The sequence below is a fragment of the Lepidochelys kempii genome, chromosome 22 (assembly GCF_965140285.1).
Source record: "Lepidochelys kempii isolate rLepKem1 chromosome 22, rLepKem1.hap1, whole genome shotgun sequence".
Classification (NCBI taxonomy): domain Eukaryota; kingdom Metazoa; phylum Chordata; order Testudines; family Cheloniidae; genus Lepidochelys; species Lepidochelys kempii.
In genome coordinates this window covers 15413326-15440247 of record NC_136401.1, presented here as the reverse complement: position 1 = coordinate 15440247, position 26922 = coordinate 15413326, and the positions used below count along the sequence as shown (strand labels likewise).

General features: G+C 45.3%; 1 protein-coding gene and 1 long non-coding RNA gene across 6 annotated transcripts in view; one reads left to right on the top strand and one right to left on the bottom strand.

The window, feature by feature from the left end:
• LOC144929637 (uncharacterized) overlaps positions 1 to 7419 on the bottom strand; it is a 34781-nt gene extending 27362 nt beyond the window's left edge. For both annotated transcript variants that reach the window (XR_013634895.1, XR_013634896.1), the window contains exon 1: positions 7252 to 7419. This is a non-coding gene — a long non-coding RNA (uncharacterized LOC144929637). The remainder of the gene's footprint in view (positions 1 to 7251) is intronic.
• SC5D (sterol-C5-desaturase) lies at positions 4113 to 20188 on the top strand. Of its 4 annotated transcripts, none has more exons than XM_073321256.2 (5): positions 4113 to 4240; positions 10712 to 10929; positions 12021 to 12153; positions 14224 to 14324; positions 15993 to 20188. In XM_073321256.2, the coding sequence occupies exons 2-5, from the start codon at positions 10720 to 10722 to the stop codon at positions 16440 to 16442; spliced, it is 894 nt and encodes a 297-aa protein (XP_073177357.1). In that variant the 5' UTR covers positions 4113 to 4240; positions 10712 to 10719; the 3' UTR covers positions 16443 to 20188. The 4 variants fall into 4 exon arrangements, with proteins under 4 accessions (XP_073177357.1, XP_073177354.1, XP_073177355.1 ...); XM_073321253.2 differs by lacking the exon at positions 4113 to 4240 and adding an exon at positions 7641 to 7790; XM_073321254.2 differs by lacking the exon at positions 4113 to 4240 and adding an exon at positions 8612 to 8969.
• The last annotated feature ends 6734 nt before the right edge of the window (positions 20189 to 26922 follow it).

The following is a 26922-nucleotide window of genomic DNA, read 5'->3' as shown; positions in this document are numbered from 1 at the left end:
TGGGGGGAGCTGTGGGTTCGAATCTCCCCCGGTGCGCGTGCTCTCATCTTTCTTGCGGCGCGTCGGGGGTGCCTCCCTTCTTGCCTTTCAAAGCTGCTCCCCTTTAATGAAATGGGACGTGGCCCTCCTCCTGACACAGCACCCGCTGTGGGCTGGCGGTCGTGCTCCGTGCCTGGGGTGCTGGAGATGGTGGGTTCGAATCTCACCTGGGGTGGGTGGGTGGGTCGGTCTGTCTGTGTGTCCTCCTGGACCTTTCTCTATTAGCGAGGGGGTTGCCCGCCTCTTTCTTGCCTGTTGAAGCTCCTCCACTTTAGTTAAATGGGCTCTGGGCCGCCCGCCCAGCTACCCTCACTCTCTAGTCCAGTGGTTAGGATACTCGCCTGGGTTGGGGGAGATCCTGGTTCAAATCCCCCAGCTGCCTGTTCAGCAGGGATTTGCACAGGGATTTCCTGCCTCCTAGGCGACCGTCCTTTGGGTGGGCCATCCTTGTCCGAAGCCCCTCTCTTTCTCAAGAGGCCGTTGTCTTCTTGGGACGGAGAGGGGATTCGGACAGGGATCGCTCACCAGCGACTCTCCCCAGGAGGTGGCGGCCCCCAGTTCACACCCCTCAAAAGAGCAGGGGAGTGCCCTGGGGTCTGCCACAACCTGGGCGTGTATCCTGATCAGGGTGGACAAGAGTGAGAGGGGGGTTTTACTGTAGCGCAGCATTGCCTCTTTAATTAAAAAAGCAAGAGGCCCTGTGCCGGGCCTCTCGCTCAGCTAGGAGGGGCCTCCTCTCACCCGCCAGAGGCCCTCCTGTCCCGCCGAGCGGGGATGCGAACCAGGGTCGCCCGCAATCCAAGCGAGCGCCCTAACCCCCGTACCGTAGAGGGACTTGAGAGCTTAGCTCGCCCCGGTTAATATATAGTTAAAGTGGAAGGCTGGAGCGGTAAGAGATTGAGGCGCCCCCTGCCCTCTCAATCGACACCCAGGGGAGTTGAACCGGGAGCACGCACACGCCAGGTGAGCACCTTAACCCCTGTACCATAGAGGGCTTGGGGCGCTGCCTTTGCCCCAGTTAATATAAAGTGAAAGTGGAACACTGGTGGGGCAAGAGATTAAGCTCCCAAGCCTTGATCTCAACAAACAGAAAGGGGGTTTGAACCAGCGGTTCGCTGCTTCTTGGGCAAGTAGCCAACCCACAGGACTACACAGACAGGGCTTTGCCCGCTTGTCATGTAATAGTTACTGAAAGAGGTCCACCTGCAACAGAAAAGACAGAGGGAGCCATCAGTTCAGAATATCTCAGCACTTAGAACATTCACTTAAGAGGCAAGAGATCTGTGTTGAACTCCCTTCTCAGTAAGAAGAAAGGGGATTTAAACATGACCCACTAGATACCTGGGCAAGTATCCGAAACCCTGGACTACAGAGGGGTTTTCATGTTCTTTTCTTGCCCAATTATTATTTGATGAAAGTGGAACAGCCTCAAGAATGTATGAAGGGCAACCAACATCCAAATATCCCTTAGTTCAGTGACTGGGGAACTCACTTGTTACAAGAAACAGCCCTATTCAAATCCGTTCTCATGAGCTAGAATGGAAGAACTGACCCAGAGTCTACCATGTCCCCCGTACATTATCTAACCACTGGGCTAATAGATATGCATGAGACCTCTTCTCTGGACACACAGATCCTCTTCAACTCCCTTTTCCGCACCAGGAAGAAAGAGGAAACTGACCAAGGCTTTCCCATATCCTGGGTGAGTATCCTAACCCTGAATCTGAATATTATAATGGCGGCTGTTTGCTCCCCAAACTCCTTGTGTGGAGTTATGCATGCAGTGTAGCTGTGTCGGTCCCAGGAAATTAGAGAGACAAGGTAGGTGAGGTACCATCTTTTACTCGAGCGAGTTCTGTTGGTGAGAGAGAGAAGCTTTCGCGCTCCACACAATTCTTCTTCTGGTTTGGGAAAGGTTCCTTAGAATATGTGCTATTAAACAATTTGTTCCATTTTGCATTTTTCTGTGATGTTTGGGGTGCCTTCCCCAGTGAAAATATTTAAGGCTACATTGATACTTTATTTATTGTTTTTTATTATTATTATTATTTGTTAACATCTAGGAGCTCCAGTCATGGCCTGGGACCCCACTGTGTTAGCTGCTGCACAAACACTTAACAAAATGACAGCTCTTCCCCGCAAGAGCTTATTGTCTAAGTGTAAGACAAGAAAGAACAGATGGGTATAGACAGAGCAGGGAGCAAAAGGGAAAAAAAGAGACAAAATTAGTTTGCATGATAGGCAGCGGACTCCACCCACCATCAGCCTAACCACCGTCAGTTTTATGTAGGCATCGTGGCAGAGATCTTTGCCAGATCTGTTTTATTTTTTGTATCAAGTAGCCCATTCGTTTATAAGCCGCCACCCCCCCAAGATGGATCGGTAAAAATGGCAAAAACTGTATGACCCTTTCATAAGCCGACCCTATATTTCAATATGCAATATAACATACACAATGGACTGCTTACCTTGCCCCTAAGGTCTGAGGCATTTCTATGGCATAAGCTTTAGGGATTTAAAAGTTAAATCACTTGAAACAGCAAAATATACTAAATAGATTTAAAGTGAGAATAGATGGATAGGAAAAGCTGAGGTACAGAGAGGTTAGGTGACATGGCCAAGGTCACACAGTAAATCAGTAGCTGTAGTACAGGGGTAGGCAACCTATAACACGGAGCTGATTTTCAGTGGCACTCACACTGCCTGGGTCCTGGCCACCGGCCCAGGGGGGCTCTGCATTTTCATTTAATTTTAAATGAAGCTTCTTAAACATTTTAAAAACCTTATTTACTTTACATACGACAATAGTTTAATTATATATTGTAGACTTATAGAAAGCGACCTTCCAAAAACATTAAAATGTATCACTGGCATGCGAAGCCTGAAATTAGAGTGAATAAATGAAGACTCGGCACACTGCTTCTGAAAGGTTGCCGACCCCTGCTGTAGTAGGAAGAGAATCCATGTCTCCTGCTTTAACTATTAGAAAGCACTGTCTCCAGCTTGCTGTAGCTTGTGCTGCAGCAAAAACAGAAATATTCCAAACAGCATCATGTTAAATTACAGCACAAAAGGAAGACAATATGTCAGGAAAAAGCAAAAGAATGAGACGGAGGCTGTATGTCAAGACAATACGCACTGTTTGTCGATTTGTGTCTGAATATAACCCGGATCATTTCACTTTGAACAGCTCAAAAAACGGTACTCCTCATTTCACGTATATCTGATAACCATTTTCTTTGGTGTGTACAAACCTGAAGCTCGAACGTTTGTACCTCTTCCAGTTGCTATGCTGATTGTTGCTGTAACTAAGGAGTGATAGCTTGGGTTGTTATTAAGAATGGAATTTCAAACGCCTTACCAGGAGTTGACCTGACTTTGAAACATACAATGTATTTTCAGTAATCTACATTTTATGTCATGCCCCTCACTGTCTTCATAAACAGACATGATCAAGAATAAAATCTCCATGTAGTTTGGGTCTGATTCATCATCATCGTCGTCACTCCAGTTTTATGCCAGTGCAAGTCCCCTGAAATCAACTTGGGTACAGTACTTAAGCTTAGGCCCCTTAATTGCATATTTGGGCGCCTCGCTAAAAAGTGGCCTGATTTTTTCAGATGTGCTAAGCCTCCACAGGATCCGCGGACTTCAGTTACCTCAGCACCTCTGAAGTGTAGGCCACATGTACTTAGTTGCCTCACTGGAAGAGGTTTAGTACAGTGGTTCTCAACCAGAGGTCCGGGGCCCCCTGTGGGGGCCACGAGCAGATATCAGGGAGTCCGCCAAGCAGGGCCAGCATTAGATTTGCCGGGTCCCAGGGCAGAAAGCCGAAGCTCCACCTCTTGGGCTGAAGCCTGGAGCCCCGAGCCCTGCCCAGAGCTGAAACCAAAGCCTATGTGAGATGGGGTGCCTGCCCCGCCCTGGGCTCTAAGGGGTTAATAAAGCCCAAGGGAGGTTGCACAGGAGGCAGCCAATCAGAGAAGGGCTGAAGGGAGCAGCCAATCAGGGCCAAGCAGGCCCATATAAAAAGAGAGCTACAAAGGACTGGGGCACATTTCTTTACTAGGAGCTCATAGAGGAAGGACTGTCTCTGGAAGACTGAAAGAATAGCCAGTGCCCTGGACAAAGCAGTACGGCTAGCAGAGACTGGGGGAGTGAGAGACAATTTCTGGATGGCTGCTGGAGTTTGCAGACTGAGGTAAGGGAAGTGGCTGAACAGTGGACTGCAGATTCCCTGGAAGGGGGAAGCACAGCCAGAGAGCTGTCACAGAAGAGGATACTGTTGTCCTTAGAGAGTTATAGGTCCTAGAGCAGGAGTGATGGTGGTGAGGCACCACCAGAGGACAGTGTGCTGATGAACAGAGCTAATCCCCAGGACAGCCAGCAGGAGGCACCACAGGGGTGAGTGAACCCCATTACACTAAGTAACTTAGATTTGTGGGGACTGTGTGATGTGTGGCCCCAGGTAAACGCCCTGCTTGCAACCCTCTAATGCTTGCCCTGACTTTTTTATACACAGGAAAAGCTGCTGTGGCATAGGTAGGCTGTAGAGTTTCTACAGCATGTTGGGGGTGGGGGGAGGGAAGCTCACTCAGAAAAAGTTTGAGAACCCTTAGCCTAGTAGACAGGGGATTGGAGGAGAAGTCCAGGAAACACAAATTCTACTCCCAGCTCTGCCACTCACCTGCTGTGTGAGGGTGGCCCAAGTCACTCCTCCTGTCTGTACCTCTACTTCCCCTCCACTCTTTTTATATTTGAAGTATAAGCTAGTCAAGGGAGAGACCATCTCTTCCCGTATGAACTAACTACTTAGCACAGTGGGGCCCCAATTTTAGTAAGGTCCCTAGATGCCACTCTGGGGGGGAACAATAACCAAGTCAGGGTTAATTTTAGCACTCAAGTTTGAATTTTGGCTATACGTTTGGTCTTTTCACTGTTTGCCCCCTCTGTTCCTCCATTGCCCTTGACTCTACTTGCCCTGGTCAGTTTCACTTTCCATTTCACTTGTTGTAGCATGTAGGGTACAGGCAGTGCATGTGTAGCTACACACCACGGTGAAATCAGGCTGCATCCACACTTGTCACTATGGTGTGTAGCTACATCAGGCAGAGAGGCTCTGGTTCTGGCTCCAGTTCACCACTGCCAGAGCCTGCCTTTGTGGTGGGGAAAGACTCCTGCAACTGGAAGGCAGCAGGGTGCTACACTGCTAAAAGTAACAGTGTAGAGGTGGGAGGCATTGCATGGATGCATAGAGATCCATCTAGAATATATAGAAACAAATTCAAGCCCTATATAGGTCCTTGATCTTCACCAGTATACATTTCCTATTCCTATAGCGGTAACAAATACTGTTAATGGTGTCACACAGTAAGGGATGACTGTCTGATGTTTTAACGGTATCAGCAACAATCTGTCCCTCAACCTACACTATATTTCATATATTCTCTGAATAAAACAAGGAAGTCACACACAGCATAGCTTTCAAGTCCTTCAAAAGTGTAATGAAATTTCTCTTTATGGAGAGATAATGCTAGATTTTCTAGCATTGACCAAGTATTTGAACACTATAGGAGCAATTCTTGATACCTGCTTTGCAAATCTGAATTTTGCTCAATTAGCATGGACTTTCCAAGCACTCAAACCACATTTGTGTGGCTATTGCTCATAAAACAAGTTGCAGGAGTCTTGATCCTTCTCTAAGTAAGAGAATCTGCCATTTTGCATACCAACTGACATTTCAAAGCCATTAACCCATTTGGAGAGAAACAAATGCCTACCAGTTGTTGCCACTCCTGTTTTATTAATGAGATGATTTCAAATAGGCTTTTTATTGTGGTATGTTTGACTGGCAGTTGTTGGGTCCTGTTGAGTTTAGATAGTCTTCTTTGGGACTAGTCCAGCACCCATTGAAGTCAATGGTAAAACTCCCACTGATTAACAGTTCAGGATCAGGGCCTTTGTTAGTAATGTAGCTTTACTGGGTTTTGAGAGACCCAGCACGTATTTGAGTGCTTGAAAATCAGGATCATTTCGCAACATATAGCGATTGGAAAGAAACATCTCCTGTAGGCAGGTTACTCATTTTCTACTACAGGCATTACCACACCTTCCTTCAGGTGTGTGAGATATGGGCCACCCTAGGATAACATGCTAGATGGTTCACTGGTTTGATTTGCCATATTTCCTGTGTTCATACCAGCATAGGTTATCAAATGTTTAACAGATCGTAAAATACAGCCCACAAAACATTATACAGGGTGAGTAGTCATCAGTCTCCACCTGGGACCTTCTAACTGAACCCCCAGTAACCTCCTTTCAGAAAGGATATGGCAGTGAGCTGCTTAAAATGCATACCAGATGGGCCCAATAGTGATTGATTTAAGTAAAATAGATACCTGGCATACAGCATCTAACTAGAAAAGGAGTACTTGTGGCACCTTAGAGACTAACCAATTTATTAGAGCATAAGCTTTTGTGAGCTACAGCTCACTTCCTCAGATGCAGATCGTGGAAACTGCAGCAGGCTTTATATATACACAGAGAATATGAAACAATACCTCCTCCCACCCCACTGTCCTGCTGGTAATAGCTTATCTAAAGTGATCATCAGGTGGACCATTTCCAGCACAAATCCAGGTTCTCACCCTCCACCCCCCCCACACAAATTCACTCTCCTGCTGGTGATAGCCCATCTAACTAGTTTATGTTCTGTTTAGGAGTGTTCAGCTAACCTTTCTAAAGGCTGGGGAAATGTCCCAGATGACTGGAAGGTGTTGTCTTTTCCTTCCCTCCTCCAGTCCACTCCTACTGGATCATCTTGGGATTTTTCTACAGCATCCATTTCCACGGTAATACAAGAACTCCACATCCCTAGAACGGGTCTTGTGGTGTTTCTTTTCAAGACTTTTTTTTTCTCCCTTCAATAGCTTAGACATGCCAATGGTTATCAAATACTTCCAGACATCAAGAGCTAGCTAACTGATTCTGGCCCTTCCTAACGATAGGGGTAGCTAAACTCGAATAGGCTTCCAAGGGAGGCTGTGCAATCACCATCAATGGAGGTTTTTTAGTACAGGTTACACACACATCCGCCTGGGATGGTCTCGGTTTCCTTGGCCCTGGGTGCAAGGGGCTACACTTGATCTCCTCCGGAGACGCCTTTTCCAGCCCTCCGTGTCTGATTCGAATATCTCCTTAGAATCAACCTACCTCCTTTTGTAACCTTGCTCGGGACGCCACGATCGGCTCCATCACTGCAAGCCTGCGATGCAGTGATAAAGGGGACACTTGACTAATCGAGCCCTTCCTTCGGGGGGCTGCCTGCTCTGCTCGCACCTTTTTTTTTAAGCGGCAGAAAGGTGCCAACTTCCCCCCACGCGCGGCCCGCCCCGCCCCTCCCCCCCCGTAACAGCTCTGAAAATGGCACGCACGACACCTGCGCCGCGACCGTGCGTTTGCTGAGCAGAGGGCACGGGGCCCTGCAGGGCACGCGCCCGCCCCCCGGGTCGCTCGCGGGGCGGAGCCGGCGCCCACCTATTGCGGGAGCGCGGCGGCCGCGCGCGCCGCCTGCGTCACGCAACGCGCGAGCCGGGCCGGGCTCTGACGCCGCATCAGGCTACCTCGAAGCCCCGCCTCCCTGCCGCGCTTGGGGGGGGGCGGGGAGCGGAGGTGGCCACGCCCCCATCTCAGCACTACAGCCGCTCGCGGGGGACTCGGGCAGTCAGCGGGGAGGGGCTCGGCTGGGGCAGGTAGGAGACGGGGGAGGGGGAGCACGCTGGGGGGGTGCACGCTGGGGAGGAGTGTTTAGCCGAGGGGGTGCAGGAGGGTGAAGGGGGAGGGAGCAGAAGGAGATGGGGGGAGATGCAGGGGCACACTGGGGGGAGGGGGTGCAGGGGGAGACTAGGGGTGCAAGGAGGAGTTTTTAGCCAAGGGGAGAGGGGGTGAAGGGGAGGGAGCAGAAGGAGATGGGGGGGGGGGGGGATGCAGGGGCACACTGGGGGGAGACGTGCAGGAGGGGACTAGGGGTGCAAGGAGGAGTTTTTAGCCGAGGGGGAGGGAGCAGAAGGAGATGCGGGGGGGGGGGGAGATGCAGGGGCACACTGGGGGGAGACGTGCAGGAGGGGACTAGGGGTGCAAGGAGGAGTTTTTAGCCAAGGGGAGAGGGGGTGAAGGGGGAGGGAGCAGAAGGAGATGGGGGGGGGGGGATGCAGGGGCACACTGGGGGGAGACGTGCAGGAGGGGACTAGGGGTGCAAGGAGGAGTTTTTAGCCGAGGGGGAGGGAGCAGAAGGAGATGCGGGGGGGGGATGCAGGGGCACACTGGGGGGAGGGGGTGCAGGGGGAGACTAGGGGTGCAAGGAGGAGTTTTTAGCCAAGGGGAGAGGGGGTGAAGGGGGAGGGAGCAGAAGGAGATGGGGGGGGGATGCAGGGGCACACTGGGGGGAGGGGGTGCAGGGGGAGACTAGGGAGGAGTTTTTAGCAAAGGAGGGGGGGTGAAGGGGGAGGGGATGATAAGGGGGTGCAGGGCGGTGGGGTAGGCACTAACCCCCACATTCCCAGTTCAGAGACCATCCCAGCAGGGTGGGAGGTTCAGTTCTGGCTGTGGGAGTATCACCCCACTGCATGCCCATCCATGACAGATGGGGGCAGAAACTGTCTTCCCTCTACCTGCCAGCTCCTTTCCTTTTCCCTTTTCAGGGATGTATTCTCACTGATCTTTGCGTGATCTCTGACTGGAGCAGTTTTACCTTCTCAGATTGCACAGGAGGAGACCTTTGTAAATGTCTTCTATTTTAAAGAGCCCAGCAGGAGTCTTGTCACAAGAGGGACCTTCTTTTTGTCTCCGTCACTGGTTCTTCTAATCTGGCTTGGGTCACTCTTGAGAGAAATCAGTTGCCATCCATGAGACTGAATGCCTTACTCACATTGGTGAAAGTTGTTCACATCTGTAGTGCCTTTGTATTTTAACAGGTCACCCCTTAAGAGTAAAGGAATCATGATCTGGCCCCTCTGCTTACTTTTGATCTGAGCTGTGAAATAACTTGGTGGTCTCAGTCCACTCCTGTTTAGACTGTCAACTCTTTGCAGCATGGACTGTCTTTTTGTTCTGTTTTTTGTAGAGCATCTAGCACAGTGGGGTCCTGGGCCACAAGCAAGGTTCCAAGGCAGTATAACACCACAAATAAAAAATGCCTGTTTCTTATCTGAGAGATGGGTGAGGCGTTACCTCTTCCACATTCCCTCCTCTAATATTCTGGGATGGACTCGGCTACAACTACACTGCATATTTTATTTAGCACTTCATCAGTAGATTAAAAAAATGCTTCTGTCCAGTAGAGAAGTGTCTTTATTAAAGGAGATGGTCAAAAATTGGTGGAAATGTTTTGTTTAAAAACAAATTTTGAAAATTCAGAAGTTTAGGGACTACTTATAACAAATGGCCACCTCATCAGAGAAGCCAGGGACTTCATGGGCCATGCCCACATACCTTGCTTCTTGCTTAAGATGTGGCCACTTCAGGTCATGGTTAAAACTCTCATGGTGAGACACAAGAGTCTTAATTTTTGGTAAGAGGAAAGCTTGTGGCATATTTGGGGCTGGAATTTCAAACAAGCTTATGGGTGATAAATTTGTTTCAAAGGAGGTTATCAGGGGAGTATTAACCAGGGGTTGGGGGACTAGTACAAGTTGCAGTCTTGCATGAAAAATTGTTTAAACTCCTTTACTAATTGCCACTTTTTTAAAGTGTGGTCTTGTGTAGCAGTGGTTTTCAGGCAGGGGTATATGTACCCTTGGGGTTATGCAGAGGTCTTCCAGGGGGTACATCAACTTGTCCAGATACTTGCTTTCATCTTACAACAGGCTACATAAAAAGCACTAGCCAAGACAGTACAAACTCAAATTTCATACAGACAAAAGGATAAAATAAGCCATCTTTCAGTGACAGTGTGCTGTGAGACTTTTTTTATATCTTTCTCTTGTATAAGTAAGCAGTTTGAATAAAGTGAAACTTTGGGTATGAGAGAAATCAGACTCCTGAAACAGCTACAGCAGTCTGGAAAGGTAGAGAACTACTGTTGTATAGCAGCTCTAACTGGAGAGGACTACAGGTAAAATGTTCAAAAGTGCCTAGGGCACAGATCCTCCAAGATATTTAGGTTCCTAATTTCCACTGAAATCAACCAGAGTTAGGTGCCTAAATACCTTTGAGGATCTGGGTCTTGGTGTTTATGTGCCACTGAAAGTCTGAGACTCAGACTCCTAAGCCAGTTACTGCTTTTCAAAATTTTACCACTTCACTACTTGTGGAAAAAATTGGAAGTCATAACTAGGACAAACCTAGGGCTTTAGTTTTCACTGAGGCATGTAGGTGGGGGAAGCTACATAACTGTTAACCAGCTATACCTGTTTAGTGAAGATAAATAGAACTTCTCACTGGTTTTTCGAAAGTATGGAATAGGCTCTTATATAAGATGTATACTTGAAACAACATACCATTCATAGTCCGACATACTGTTTACAACAGTCAAGTGAAATTGTTTATCCAAGTACATGAGATTAAATATCCATATTTATCATGGATTTAGAACACAATTGTGGTGGTTTATGCCATTGACATGTAACCGTTTACATTGGAGGTGGAGCATTAATGCACTTGTTATGTTCCATAGGTATAACAATGGATCTAGTCCTGAACTATGTAGATTACAACTTTTTTACACCATATGTGTATCCCACCACATGGCCTGAGGATGAGCCCTTTCGACAGATCACCAGTCTCCTTATTGTAACAAATCTTGGTGCACTTGTGCTTTATTTGCTGTTTGGAACTTTGAGCTACTACTTGGTTTTTGATCACTCTCTGAAGCAACACCCCCAGTTTCTAGAGGTGAGCAGAACTTCAGCCTTTTCCTAGTATAACAACTTTACCTCTCAAGAATTCATATTCTGTGCTGAGTTAAGGTTTGATATGCATTCATAACACTTCAAATATGTGTCAACTATTAAGAGGATCCACATGGACTCTGATTCTTGTTTGGGGGAGGAAGCTTTGAGGCAGAAACTGCTTCTGTGATTGGTTTTAAATTAAGATGGTTAAGTACCATTTTTCTTCAGAATATTAGAGTTTCAAAGCTGTATGAAGTCAATGCTTAGTTGTAAACTTTTGAAAGAAACATTTTGTTTCAGTTATAACCTCCATTTCCCTGAGGTCTTCATAACTCTAAGATTCTACTGTAATTAACCCTCTCAATCCCCCTGAGAGGTAGGTGTCAGCATTTGAAAGCTGGGAAACTGAGGCAGAGTAAGTGGCCCAAGACTAAATAGTAATCCAGTGAATAAACCAGAATTGGAACTTAGGACTGGCAGCTTCCTAACCTTGTACTCATTTCCTCCATTGCCTGCTGCCTATCAGATAAATCAAAAATACAGGTAAAGCACCCTCCAATCTCAAGGCTACATTGCATTACGCAAACATGAAACTTCACCTTAAGAACAAAAGCGACAGTGGGTGGAAAGGACTCCTAATTATAAATTAACTTCTTTCTGCCTCCACACAAGGGGATGGACTAGTTGACCTTGTGAGGCCCTTCCAGCCCAGCATTTCTGAGGCCAACAGTTCTGCCAAACACAATGGCAGGGAGGTTTGGCATATTTAAAGGTAGAGACAAAGTGCCACTTCCTTGATGAACAACCTTATGACTGCAAAGACCACTGTTGGCAGGACTGTACTGGCAGTGGATAATGAATTGCTCTCTCATGACAGAACATGGCAGAGGAAACTTGATTCAGGAGGATTATTACGAGGGTGGTGCTCTAGGTCTTTTCTACAAAATGAGTGTATTGTGAGTCGTTTAATTGGCCCACTGATCTGGGGCAGAAGCAGGCATGAAGTTGGTAGTACCTCTGCTCTTCCTGTTCTGGAGAAAAGTCACTCAAATTCTCCTGGAAAATTTAAAACCTGTCTGCTTTTCTATTTAGAATCAGGTGCAGCTCGAGATAAAATATGCTCTGCAGTCACTGCCCTGGATCAGCATCCCCACAGTTGCACTCTTCTTTGCAGAGGTCAGGGGTTACAGCAGGCTTTATGACAACATTGAAGACTCTCCATATGGTATGGAAATTCATTACTTAAACTGAGCTCCTTGGGTCAGGAGCTGTCTTTTTTTCCAATGTACAGAGCCTAGCACAATGGGGTACTAGGCCCTACAATACTAATACTTGGCATCCTAGCTACATTTCAATTGTTAATGCATTTCATTCTTCCCTCTTAGCTTCACTCTAATCCCTACTAGCCCCTTAGCTTGGAATACAATCTCCTGCTAACTTTCTCACCTCTCTTGCTCTGTAAAACCTACTTCCTCCTCACCTCTTTTCCCTTAAGTGTGTCCAGCCCTATTTATTCTCTCTCCTTTTAGTGAGAACATGCCTTCATGCTGAAAATGCTATGTAAATTGATAGGTTGCCTAAATGGTTTGTTAAAATGTATCCATTAAGCTGTATTACACCTGGCTACTTCCAAAGCTGAGCTGAATTGTATATTTCAACAAAAGAACACAATGGCATGCATTCTGTCAGAACTCTGATGCTTTAAAATTCTCCAAAAAAATTTCCTCTTGGCAAGGGACTTAAACAAAAGGACTTTGATCCTGACAATTACTGTGTAACTCCTTTGACTTCAGTGCAGTTACTCCTGATTGACACCACCATAAATGAGGGCCTTAGTGTCTACACCCTCTTCAAACCTCACCTGAAGAGAAGCTTGTCTTTATCTTTTTCATGTGCAGACACAAGGTAGTCTGGCACAAATGGTGGTGGCATTGTGTGTGTTGGGTATGTTTCTTATTCCTCCCACTTGTGCATCCAAGAGCTAAAACTGAAGAACCAGTCCCTATTTTTAGTGAAGCTGACAGCATTAATGGTTTATGCCATCAAAGACAACTCAGTTCTCCTCTCTAGTGGCTCATGCTATTTCTATCCTAAAATAGATTCATTTACAAAAAGCCTGCCTGAAATTAAATCTTTGTTTAGGTTTGTTCTTTGAGTGCTGTACAAGTCTAAGGGCATAATCAAGAGTTACCTCCCTTACACACAACATACTATACAGCTTTAATATCCCACATCTAAAAAGTGGGATTCCAGTTAGAGAGAACACTTGGGAGGATACTGCTCCTCATGCCTTTCTGCACAATTGGAAGTTTTCAGGGCAGCCTGCAACTGACATTTTTGTCTGAGCTCATTTTTTTTTTACAAAACCCTTTTCATGCATTCCATTCCCTCCACTAGAAATGGTTTCAGTTAAACAAATAAACATTCCCCTGCAGAACTGCAACCCAAACACTGCAGCACCAGGAATCCACCATTAGTTACAGCAGGGCTTAGGAGCCCAATCTTAGACCAGGACCCCACCATGCTAGGTGGCATACAAATGTGAAACAAACAGATGGCCCCTGTCCCCAAATGCTTATAACCTAAGAGACAGGACAGGGGCCCAACAGAGGTGGGGTGGGGGGAGAGGCACAGAAAACAATGAGACTTTGCTGTTTCATTGGCCAGGTTTACATTTTGTACTGGTAATAAGCAATGAAGTAAATAGTTGCAGTTTTCAGTTTGAAGGTGTTAGTGGTAATAAGGGCATTTGTTGGTTGGTTAAATCAAGTCTCTGTAAACTAGGAGACTCAACCTAACTTCAGTATCTCTGTTGGCTGCATTTAACCAGTCTGTGTACTGGTTCCAAAGTGGAAACAGTCTTGTGTTCCTTCCTGTCTTCACCTGTGTTTTGGAAAAACTGCATATGTTTCTATCTGATTATATACACTAGTGTGTGGAAGTGTAACTTTAGCTACTTGACAGTGTCCTTTAAAGTACTAATGTGTTTTTAGGAGGATGGTGTTAAGATCAGATCACATCTCTTTATGAATGAGACCATACTGAAATCTTCTCCATTAGGTTCAGTTCAGCATTTTAGCACCTAAAAGCAATCCCAACTTTTCACCAGCAAGAATTGCTACACTAATACAATGCAAATCCTGTTGAGCTGAGCTTGTTCTTTATAACTTAAATGATTTAGCCTCAAGATATAGAAGTAAAATCTTTCAGTAATTCTGTGCTCTTTGTACCTTTTCAGACTTATTTCTCACAATCTTGACACTTACCTAATTGTCTAATCTCTTATTTTTCCTAGGATGGTTTGGTGTAATCCTTAGCATGCTCTCTTTCCTCTTCTTCACCGACATGTGCATTTACTGGATTCACAGGTTCCTCCATCATAAACTTGTGTACAAGGTATAAGTAGTGATATAGATATAAAGCTTACTAGATGTCAGAACAACTTTGTATAACCACTCGCCCAGGATGTGACCCTCCCTTTTTTTAAAAGCAGGGCATTGCCCAGAAGGGCTGAGTAAAATATCCTTCATTAGAAAGGACAGACAAGTCTGTCTGGTTTAGTATATTTTAATGGCAGTTTAGCAAGACTGATTTAAAATGTAATGGAACGCTACTGGGTTTTTTACTATAAATACAAAGATCTCTAAGAGGTAAGGCAGAACTTGCAGCCCAGAAGGAGGGGGGCAAGTGGCTTTAAGCCACTTTTGTGCCTACCTGACCCTCGGCTCCTCTGGGGGTAGGAGCCATGAGGATGTGTCTAAAGCATGGCAGCTTCCTCAGGCTAGCCTCCTTTGTGGCAGTACTGATCAGAATCTCTTTGATGTACCCTTCCCAGCCCTGTCCTTGTGCTATCCCTTATGCTGGGTTTTGCAAGGGGAGTCCTTGGAGGGCAGCCTTGTGAATGTCTGCCACAGTTCCTGTGCTGGAGGAATCCTCCCTAGCTCTGGCCCTTTTTAAGCAGCATAAAAGGGCTGGGATTGGGCTGAGGTTTTTTCCTCCCCAGTGTATTTTGGTTGCATACCTTATATGTCAATGTTGAAAGACACTGTCACGATGTCAATAGAAAAATAAAGGTTTTAGGCCTCAATTAAGCAAAGAATTGATGCACATGAGTAATCCCATGGGATTAATTGGGGCTACTCACATGCTTAATTCCTTCTAGCCCAATGGTGGTATAATGTAAGTGAACATTTTAGGTTTCAGCTCCTGGTCTGAGCTCAGGCATGGGAGCCAGGAACTCTTGTGTTTGAATCTAATTCAGAGAATTCCCCCTACAGCCTAGGATAAGTCACATCCCCTTTTCTGCCTCAGTTTCCATGTTGGCAAATGAGATTACTTAACCCACAGGGAACTGGTTAGGATTGCTTGTAAAAGACATTGTGAATACACCCCATTGAAGTAGAAGTGGAATCTTTCCACTGACTGGCTTTCAGATCAGACCCTAAGCATAACATAGGACTAGATTTTTATTTTTATCTAGCATAAGATAAATGTTTGTTTCTCATGGCCCTGGTGGTGTTACTAGTTAACCTGACCCATTAACATGGTGGAAATCTTCAATTCTGTGGGTGTCAAACTCTAGATGAAAAATGTCCTTTTTAATCTGACCTTGTTCTCTGCAGTACAAGAGTGATTTAAACACCACAAATTGTAGGGTGGCAAATAAGCCATTTGGACCTGCTTCCAGATATTGCTGCTTTGGCGGGGGAAATGTGTGTCTACACAGCAGCTGACTCGGCTCCAGCAGGCCACACTAAAATGGCAGTGTGGCTGCAGCAGCTCATTTGAGCCGCCCAGTCCCCTGGGTACAGACTCTGGCAGCTAGCCAAAGATGTCACCATGCCCACAGTGTTTTTAGCACACTAGCTTGAGCAGAGCTTGCATCGTACCCTGTCTCGGTTTACAAGTTGAGAGACCAGGAAGAAATAGAGCTACAGTAAAATGCAGTTAGGCAGACATATTCCTAGTCATATGGTAGGCAGTATAGAGCTAGGAGGTGCCAGATTGAAGCCCCATTTTTTTGCCTTGTCAAAACATAAGCACTAACTCTGTTCTGTTCTTTAGCGTCTGCACAAGCCCCATCACCGCTGGAAGGTTGCTACGCCATTTGCAAGTCACGCCTTCCACCCTGTGGATGGCTTCCTGCAGAGTATTCCATATCACATCTATCCTTTCCTCTTTCCTTTGCACAAAGTGACCTACTTGGGTCTCTACATTGCTGTCAATGTCTGGACAATCTCTATTCATGATGGCGATTACCGTGTGCCGGATTTCTTGAAACACATTATCAATGGCTCTGCCCATCACACCGATCATCACTTGTATTTTGATTACAACTACGGTCAGTATTTCACACTCTGGGATAAAATTGGGGGCTCCTACAAAAGCCCCTCATCCTTTGAAGGGAAAGGGCCACATGATTATTTGAAAAAGCTAAAGAGCGGAGAATTGGCCAGTATTAAAAAAGGCCATGTGGATGAATTGGTGAATAGAGACAGTCTAAAGAATGAATAAATTTCCTCAAGCTATTGTAAAAAGGCCCTGACTCTTACAGTTCTTTTAAAAGGAAAAACCTACTTATAAAGAGCCCTTCCCCATTGTAGCATTCTTGGGATGCAGCATTTTAGGTGCTTAGTAGGGTGGTTATGGTGGAGCTGTATAGTTAAGTACCACAATACAGTCCCATAATGGGGGCCATTTATGGTGAGAGTAAAAAGCAGAAGACCTATGTAATGTCTAATGTTGATGCAATAATGAAAAGATTTTTCTGCAGCACTTAATGCACATGTCAGAGCATTGAAATTGGGAGTGCATTTTCTAGTATAGGCTCTAATATATTAAGTCTGCATTTCAATTCTGCCATAACAGAAGATCTTTTTGCCCTACTCAAAAGCTTTCTCCTGGAAGTACATTGTTCCAGATAGTAAGTGATCTCTGCACAGTGATAGCTTACTGGGAATTTTGCTAATTGAGCCAGGATGCTGTAGGTGGTGCTATACAGAAATTTCACTATTGGCTCAGTGTATGTCAAAGGAAAATTGATCGAATAAAGGAAGACGCGTGCGTCAATACAAATTAATGCTTTGCATATGGAATGTGTGACTATACTTTTCTGCATGCACATACCTCCAGCTTAATAAAAGAGGAAACATACATTTTCCCAATTACTTATCCAGCAACTTTTATATATTAGCTTAGCATTAAAATAGAAACCATCTGAATCAAAACAGAGCTAACATTGTTCTAGCAGAAATTTTGTGTATCTTAAAATAGGAGGAAGATAGACCAGCCCTACCATTTTTTAAATAAAATCTTACACTGTTTATATAAACTACATGTTGAATTGTTTAACTGGATCTATCAATGCTATTGCATTGTCAACTGGAACATTTTTTTCACCTGCCCACATTTATATTGCCTTATACTTGGGCTTAACGAATTTGAAAGCATGAGCTCCCATCTCTAATGGTGAATAGAAAGTCTTTGAACAACATGACAACAGCATAACTTTTTGCATGTTGTGTATATTTTTAGCACTGATACATATTTGCTACAAATAAAGTAATTGTATTCTATATTGTCAATTTTCCCAGTCAAATCATGCAGAATGACTGCTCAAAGTAACTGTAGGAACATAGACTGTTGTACTTCCAAGAAGCTTTCAGTGTTTTTCAAACAGGGTAATTTCTCCCACTTTAGATTTATAGCATCAGGAATTCTGTCTTTGAGGAAATTCTTCTCAATCTGAGGTTTTTTTGGTAATCTTTTGACAAATGTATTTATAATTCCTGTGGAAATCAGTTGGCAGGTTGAAATCCTACAGTAATACTGTACCTTTTCAAGGAAGGAAAACTTTTTTTAAGTTTGGCCACTGTTTTCAGAGGTGGGGAAATACTTCAGATGTTTTAACATTCATTTCACATCAGTTGGGGAAAGCTACCAGATGACTTATTGGCTTTCCATTTGCTGCTTTTTTCTTTTCTCCCTGTTAGCATCTGACTTAAGAGTAATCAAAAATATTTTTATTGTGCAGACATGCACTACACGAAATCTCACAGCTTTGATGTAGAACAGGTGTGCTTCTAAGAATTTTGAAGACAGTTCTGTTTTACCGTTTTCTAACAGCCTAGTTAGTTTAAATCTTAGGTTTTTCTTAGCTATAGAAACCAGTTCTTTTAAAAACTGCTTACAAGAGATTAAAGCTTTGCTGGTTCTAATACAGTTTACCTAGCATTACAAAATTACCTAACATGAGGAGAGAGCTGAAGAGGAATGGTGTGTGGGTTTTTTCCTGCTCCTCTCCTTCAGGAAGCAAGGATCCCCTGGTGTATAGTAGTATAATCTGTTTTGTTTTTGTTTTGTTTTAAATCTTGCATGGCAGTAAGAGTTCCCTTACAGTTTATCTGTGGTAAAATAGTTTGAATGGGGAGCAGGGTAGAACCAGCCTTGCAGGCAGAGAAGCTGTGTAGGAAAACACTATGGAACTTGCATGATAAAGAGGACCATTGTAGAGAAGGTTGGCTGCTGAGCCCTAACCACTTAGCAGCCTCATCCCCTCTGAAGGTTGTTGAGAATGGAACAGAGCAACCAATTGGTAGAGGTTTCAGCCCCACCAGGCTCTCCCCCCTTCCCCAGACCTGCTGGAGCAAAATGACCTGCCCTGTGTTGCTAAGGTCTTAAATGGCCCCACTAGCCAGGGGAACTGCATACTGGATTCTGATTTATGCTGTTCTGAAACAGCTGTGCCTGTGCCCTGGAGTTCTTGTCCCAACTATTTCAGTGGGTGCTTCTGAAGCCTGGTGCTGGCTCAGCAGGACTCTGGCTGGCCTGTACAGGGCTAGGTTGCAGGCATGCAGCAAAGCTGTTGCTTCTGCTCTACTTCTGAGCACTTGGTTCCTGGGAGAATTGGGGAACATATGAGGTTTTGGTTTGTGAAGTTCATTAAATACCTCTCCTGAAGTCCTGTGGGGCCTTATTCTGCTCTTGTGTGCCCAACTCACGGTAAGGTAGGCAGGAGGGGGCTTAAAGCATGGGTGTAGCTTTGTTTAGAAAAATCTAGGTATGATCATGAAGAACCTTTTCCCCCCTACAGGGTAAGTTCAGTTCCTACTGTAAGTTCTATTCAAAAAGCACTTCTAAAATACAAATCAGAGGTGAAAATATTAATACAGACAGAATTCCAAAGTCCCCCAATGGAAACCAAATGCCTGTTATAATTCCTTAAATGGAGAACAAAATAATGCAGTTAGGGCTTGGTTTTTTTCAGGGATGCTGAACATCTGCAGTTCCCACTGACTTCAGCTGAAAGTCAGTCCCCTGCTCTGTTCATAAATTAGAGAAATGCTAATGCATAGAGTGGTTAGATATCAGCAATTAGAACAGTGAACACATAGAAGAAATGGATGATCAAAGTAGGAAAAAGGTGGCCTTCCTTGTGAGAAGGCTGCTTGGACAGTGTGAGCTTGTTCACCAAATGCTATGCAGTATTGGCTGTAGTAGCATGACCAATATATTATCCATAAATTAAATATGCCAAATAACTAAATAGTTGAAGAGCACTGGGTGAGGAAGGGAAGCAGGCATGTAAGTTGAGATGGTAAGAGCAGTTTAGAATGGATAGATGTGTTCCTCTCCATGCAATTATGTTAACTGCAAGGAAAGGAGAAATTTTTAGTGCACCAGCCAACCTCTTAGCGCAACACTACCTGGTTTGTTGGACTACATCTCTGTGACCCCTTCCTTCCAAGGGGTGCCCAAGGTGCACAGGGAGTTGAAGCATGTGTGAGTTCTAGACATCTTAGTCAAGTCACAAGCCCCATCTTCAAGCAGAGATGGGTGAGTTTTGGATACCAGTTGGTGGGAACCTCTATCTTAGTGTTCTCCAGTTCAGATTTGGCAAGGCAGGGTGTGGGTACAGGTTCGTCAGCCGTTTCCAACTTTAGAAACTTCTGCACAAAGCGTACTTCTGCCTGCCAGTCCCTCCCAGTGGTTAAAGTGTGATGCATGCACAGCAGTGTTCCAACAGAATGTCTCTGGTTCATACTGTAAACAAGTGAAGCTGTTTGCACAGACCTTTACCCTCTTGAGAACGAGCCATGGCACAGAGGCAGGAGAGTTCATAGTATGTTTGTGTAAATAACAAATGAAGTTACTGTATGAAGGTTGTGTTGAAAGGAGTTGTTGCAGACCAGTGTGTGTTGGTCTTTAATGCTAATGTTTTCTGAACAAGTAATAAAAGTCTGCATTTTAAATAAACTAAATGTGCAATGGTTTTGTTCTTCACTTTACAAGATATCTCTACAGCCAAATGATGATTTGGAGGAGAAATGGCCTCTGCAACAAATCTTTGAACAGAGTAAGAAGCAAATGCCTATTCCCACTGGATGTATTATTTTTGCTTGCAGTCTGACACTGCCACAGAGTGTTTGAACAAGTATAGCCCTTCTGCTTGTGTCAGAACAAATAAAAAGGATGTGGGCTTTCTTTAAGGCCCTTTCCACGTGATGAGCACACCTGTTTGGTGCTTCGTCAGCTCAGATGCTGGATGTGGGTGCTCTTTGGTGAAGGACATGGTGAATCTGTAAAGCACCATTGCATGCCTGCGGTGCTCTAGTATCAGACCTGAGAGAATAAAAGGAATTTTACAAAGGTGGTTTAACTGCTGGGTGGTTGGATAATTAATAAAAAGGGTAAAAGCAGGACCCCACCCCATGGATCAGTGCTGTCACCACAATAAACCCAGAAGGGATTACGGAGTCCTCAGTCCACTTCATCTGCCTACAGACTACTGCACAAGGTGTGTGTATACAAGATCAGGAATGCCAGCCAGGCATTCTAGTGCCCTTTTGCAAAGAGGTAAGATGGGCCAGACTGATACCTCTAGAGACTGCAGCTCTCTGTCCAAACAAGAGGAACTGTGTAGGTAATGACAACTGGCCCTGCCAACTTGCCTCCAGCCTGAGCAGGAGATAGTCTCTCAAGAGGTGAGAAGATGGTCTTGTTTCTATTTGTCTTTCAGTCCTTAGTCTCCGATTGCCCATTGACACCAGGTCCCTCAGAGACCAAACAGAGGATTCAAACTCCTTCCTCTATCCTACCACCAGTCACCTGAGTCAATCACTAATGTTTAAACACTTAGGGCCAGATTCTGAAACCTAGGGAGGCACCTAAAGATGCACACGGATGCCTAATGGTATTTTCAAAATTGCCTATGCAGGATAAGGTGCCCAAGTCCCCTTGACATTGAAACCTCCTAGGCATCCATATGCATCTTTAGGTGTTTAAATACTTACAAAAATTTGGCAGGAGGTTAATCTTCATAACACCCATCTTCCCTTTTGGGAGTGCCAGTTCCACGTACAAGTCAGGTAATTTACAGTGTTCCAGTTTGCACCTACAGCTCCTCCCTTTAGAAAATGTAACCCTTCATTACCAAGGTGGCAATAAATTAGACATGCTTGCAGTGACAATCCAGTCTCATCAAGGCACAAATAAATCATGCAGAGGCATTGAAGGCCATTTCACATAAATTATTTACCAAGGCCCAAAAAAATTTCTCCTGTTTATGATTTGAGACACACGAAAGGGATGAAAATAGGGGGCCTCACCTACAGGTTTTCAGCCTGTTTCTGGCACCCCCTAACCTTGTGGGTGGACACCTTTGCTCTGCTGTTCAGTGTTCTCTGAACACCAAGAGACACAATCAAGCAGGAAGTGGTGTATACTCCTCCTGCAGCTGTCCTGTCACAAAGAAGGTGCTAGAGATGGCCCTCACAGGGGCAGGCAGGTTGTGCATGTAAACCCCCTTTAGTTTAGCAGCCACAATGATAGTCCTTTCCTTAAAGGCCCTCCACAACTCAGCCCCTCTCTACCTGCCTTTTCTCCTTGCTGAGCATATTGTCCCTCTTGCTGTACCAAGAATTTCTCCTTCCATGGCCTGTTTCTCTGCTTCTTGCACAGACATCTTTCTGCCATACAGTCTTGTGCATGGATTCCCTTGAGCTAATTTGCAAGACTGCTTCCCAGTCCTCTTCCACACCCTTCTTTCAGACCTATTTACTGCTGCCTGCAGAAATTACCAGCTAACCATGGCCAGTGACCATACAAATATAATGAGTATCCCTGGTGATTCCCATATAGCCATATTTATAGAGACAGATAAAGTGACTTGTAACATGTTAGTTGTGAGCACAACCTCATGCTCCTATCTCTGGTATCCTCATCCTCCACCTCCCCTCCCCATTTATTGTGTCAGATTAAAATAGACAGCCAGCTCTTTGAGGCAGGGGCTGTCTTTTACTCTGCTTGCATAGCACCGAGCACAACGGGCCTCCAAGCGTGATTGGATCCTCTGAACACCTTTATAATATGCATAAGGAATAAGGATGCGACCAGCATCCCACCTTATGCGAGGACACAAGGCCACCCTAACAGAAGGGTGCGAGGGTAGCCAGCCATGGCACAGTAAATCATCAGATGTCTTGCTAACATCCCCTATTAGGGCTTTTAATGTGACTGAGCTTCCCTGGCTACAGTGAAACCAGGGAGATGCACTAACTCAGGTTCTCAGACTGATTAACTCTCAACTCAGTTGACCTTTTGGCTCTGAATTAGAATTAAACAGTAATGCAAGACTGTCCAGACTAGCCATATTTTTGCTAAACAGGTTTAACAGGAGAAGAATTATTTGCAAATTGTAGTGACTAGAGGGCCCAACCAAGATGAACTTCCTCATATTAGGTGCTGTACCTACATATAAGAGACTGTCAATGTCCTGAAAATCCTATAATCGACAGGCATAATTGACACAGGGTAGGCAAAAAGAAGTATAACGATCCCCAGTTTGCAGATGGGAACTGAGACACAGAGCAATTGAGTCACTTAGCCAAGGTCACACTGGGAGTTTGTAGCAGAGCTGGGAATCAAACCCACCTCTTGAGTCCTAGATGAGCACCTTGAGCACGAGCGCGAGCCCTTCCTCCTATTCTTTGTATGGCCATGACTGGAAGGGCCATACGCCAAACGCAGCCCCCCCAGCATCTACTCTTCTCAATACATATATGCATAGCCTCCATTCACGGTAAAGCGAGAGCCATGTACAGGGTGCAGAGAAGAGGTCATAAACGCTCTGGGGAAAGGGGTCACCCTAGGGACAAGTGAAAAATTGAAACAATGCTACCAAAAATTCACCAAAGCCAAAGGCCGACTCAGGAACTGAATTGCCAAATAATAGAAGATCCTGCTACGAAAACCCCTTCAGCACCTGCCTCAGCTCTCATCCAAATCAAGGATAACGGATTGTGCACTAGCTAATTAGCTAGTGCACAAAGTCATTGGTACTTTTCCACACCAGGATGCCGCTCACCTTGGGATCGCCCTCTTCCTATCTAGTTGGCACTTCCCTCCCCACAAACGAGATTGGAATGACAGTGTGGTTATGACCCCCTGGCACCTGTTTGTGATGGGGGGGCGGGGTTTGGCACCAGGTTGGCACCCCCTGAGTTAAGTGATCTGCCCAGTTCCTAGGGAGGCATTCATCCAATTCCCAGAACTACTGAAGGGGCCAATCTCAGCACTGGCACCAAGGAATGAGTGGGCCAGAGGGCCTGAACGACCTCATGTCTCGAGGTGAAGCACATTGGTGCTGTAAAAGCTCCTGCCACTGCTGCTGTGCTGAACCAGTCTCTAGGGCTTTCAACCGCTATTGACGTGCTCCTGCCAAATTCACAGCCCTCTCTTCTCCCCTCCCTGCTCCCTTAACTCCTCTACAGCACTTTGACACCATGGTGCGATTTAAAACCCTTAGAGAATGCTGGTCTCTTTTCTGTCTCTTCTCACAAGGTCACCGCTGTTCATAGCGAGAGCCTTCTCCTCTGACACGCCTACTGTCTGAGGCTATCTCCCTGTATTTCTCTGGCTCACTGATTTCAGACCTCGTCTGAAAACATCTCTTCTCCCTTGCCTCTGTACCCTTATTCCGCTCCACTGTGGGTAATATTTAACACTATCCTTTGGCTGTTTAATTCCAGAGTGGGATAGGGGTTGCATGAACATGAACATCCATACAAAATCCTGTTCTATATTTTCTTGCATTGACTTGGCTTTTGCAATTTCTCTGGCTGGGTTTATTTAAATTCAGCAGCTACCAAGCAAGGACTGTAGATGGTGCCAGCCAGTTTCCTTATGCTCTGTCAGTAACCAAAGTCAATGGATGAACATGCCATATAGATTTGTGAGCAGCATGTCCCTATGTTGCACTGAATTCAAGCGGGAGCTCCTAAGTACAGACAGGCAGGTGGGAGTAACGTGGAAAGCTGTTAAACCGCAAAAGAATAGCCTCCACACTTGGCTTCCAAACCTAACTTTTCACATCCCAGCTCTGCTGCACTGCTGGAAAGGCACATGTGCCAGAGTAAACTGCTCCTCTTCCTGCTTTTTCTTTCTCTGCTAAATTGAGACTAAGGGAGAATTGTTGCTCTGCCAAAGAATTGACAGCAAAAGAGAACAAATGCAAAAAGCCAGGCGGAAAAGGGGCTGGGGAGACAAGTATGTCTCTGTTGAAAGATTCATGGGGGCACGCAAACAGGGTTATTTGCTCAGCGTACACACTGGTATTGTTTGCTCACTCTACCGTTGTGATCATGGATTGAAAGGGAGATGACACTATTAATTTTAATATGGAGGGTGCACGGAAGTATTTGTGTAACCCAGGTCAGTACTTAAATTACATGGCTCACTGTTATTATTATTTGTACAATAACTAGGAGAATACCAAATACATACTAGGAGATAATCCCTGTCCTTAAGAGCTTACAGTCTAAATAAATAAGATAGGCAAAAAGAGGGGACGGAGGAGCAGAGAGAGCAAGGAAATGACTTGCCCAAGGTTACACAGCAGCCCAGTGACAAAGCTGGGAACAAAAGCCAGACCCCAACTCCCAGTTCAGTGCTCTAACCATGGGCCACACTGCTTGTTAGAGATTTTTTTTATGCCTTTCGTTCTGGATTGGACTACATCATATTCCAAAGTAGCTAGATGAAATTCTCTGGCCTGTGTTATACAGAGGAACACATTAGATGATGTAAAGGTCCCTTCTGGAATTTAAAAAAAAAAAATCGATGAAGAAATTAACATCCCTTGTGGCAAAGTTGGGTCCATAGCAAAACACCTGCCTGGTTTCTTGTTAGCTCATCCACCTGTCTCCTCAGCAGCCCAGTAAGCTGGCAATCAGTACTCCCAGGCTCCCCTTCAGCCACCTGGCAGGCTACTGAGGAACTAGGACCAGACTAGCTGCCATGGAGCTGGGAGCCCTGGAAAACCTGGCAGCTGTGGAATGAAATTGACCTAGTTCTCACTGACTAGCAGCTATGAAACTGACCAGACTGTTGTTGACTTAACTACTAGGTGGAGTATATTTTGTTTTGGAAACACCATATTTCGATGTTTCCAAAACCCAATGTTATGGGATTATAGTTCTGTGAACATTTTTGAGTTTTTGGCTTTTCGTCCCTATTCAGGATGAAAAATATTTCCACAAACTCGAAAATCTTCTTGGAACTTAAATTCGGTTTCTCAGCCCGCTGCAATTAGACATGCTCAGACTCCACGGATTATCAGATACCCACTCCGCATCTCTTCTTCATGGTCAAGCAGCTGAAACCTGATTAACTCCAAACCCAGAGGTGCTCTGAGGCAACCGTGTCACTGTATAATCAAGGCCCCCAACAGAAGGCATGGACTACAAAAACAGTGGCCTACAACTGCACGTGGGATTACGCTGGTGGCACTACATACATGCTAAGTATTATGTTTCCCCTTATGCAACAGTGGCAGAATTCATTACCTCCCCACTGCCCTACCCCAAATACAAACATTAAAATTATAAAGTAGAAGGGATGCACTGAAACTAGGCCACGTACCTTTAACTAGCAACATGTGAAGAAGGCCAGTGCAACAATCAGATTAATTTTTAAGATTCTGCTGTATATCCACAGGCTACAATTCCCTCCCTGTTTTATAATTAAACATACTTCTTTAAAGCACTGGATTTTGCTGATGCTGAGGCTTATATGTCATGGCTTTAGGGAATTACAAGTCATGGTTTTTTCTTCATCTTGTTATCCCCCAGATCCTAGGCATTTGTTCTCTCCACCAGAACACAGTTTTATTTTGCTGTGTTAATTCCCACACGCTCTCAGACAACATCCTTTTCATAAGTCGCATATTAACTGATGCTTAGAATAGACTGGAGGTTGATCCAAAACATAATAATGGCTTTGGGCTCCACCTCAAACTCCCTTTATGTCTTACCTCTCTCCTGCCCTGCAGAGCAGTATTTAAAATATTGCTATAATGTACAATACAACATGCTAATAAAGGATGCCCTCTTTCCAATTCCAAGTTCATCATAGGAGTTCCAGCACAGCCAAAAAAGGGAAGGGGACCCCAGAAAATCGCTCTAGGGGTCGGGGGAGATTTAGGGCGATCTTTGAAAGAGTGGAGACATTTGATGGTAAAGGAAAGCTGGAGTTTTTCTTCACGTTAGGGCATGAATGTGTATAATTAGGGTATACAAGCGTTAATTGTTAAATAACTGCCTGTTAAGTACCCTGCCATTGCTAGGGCCCTACCAAATTCACAGCCATGCAAAATGTGTCATGGACCCTGAAATCTGGCCTTTTTTGTGTTTACTTTGTACTCTACAGCTTTCACGTAGGAGATCAGAGTTTCTCAATTTGGGGGTCCTGACCCAAAAGGAAGTTGCAGGGGGGTCATAAGGTTATTTTAGGGGGGTCGCGGCATTGCCACCCTTACTTCTGCGCTGTCTTCAGAGCTGGACGGCCAGAGAGTGGTGGCTGTTGGCCGGGTGCCCAGCTCCGAAGGCAGCGCCCGGCAGCAGCAGCGCAGAAGTAAGGGTAGCAGTATCGCAACCCCCCCCTACAATAACCTTGTCGTCCCCCCAGCTCCTTTTTGGGTCAAGACCCCTACAATTAC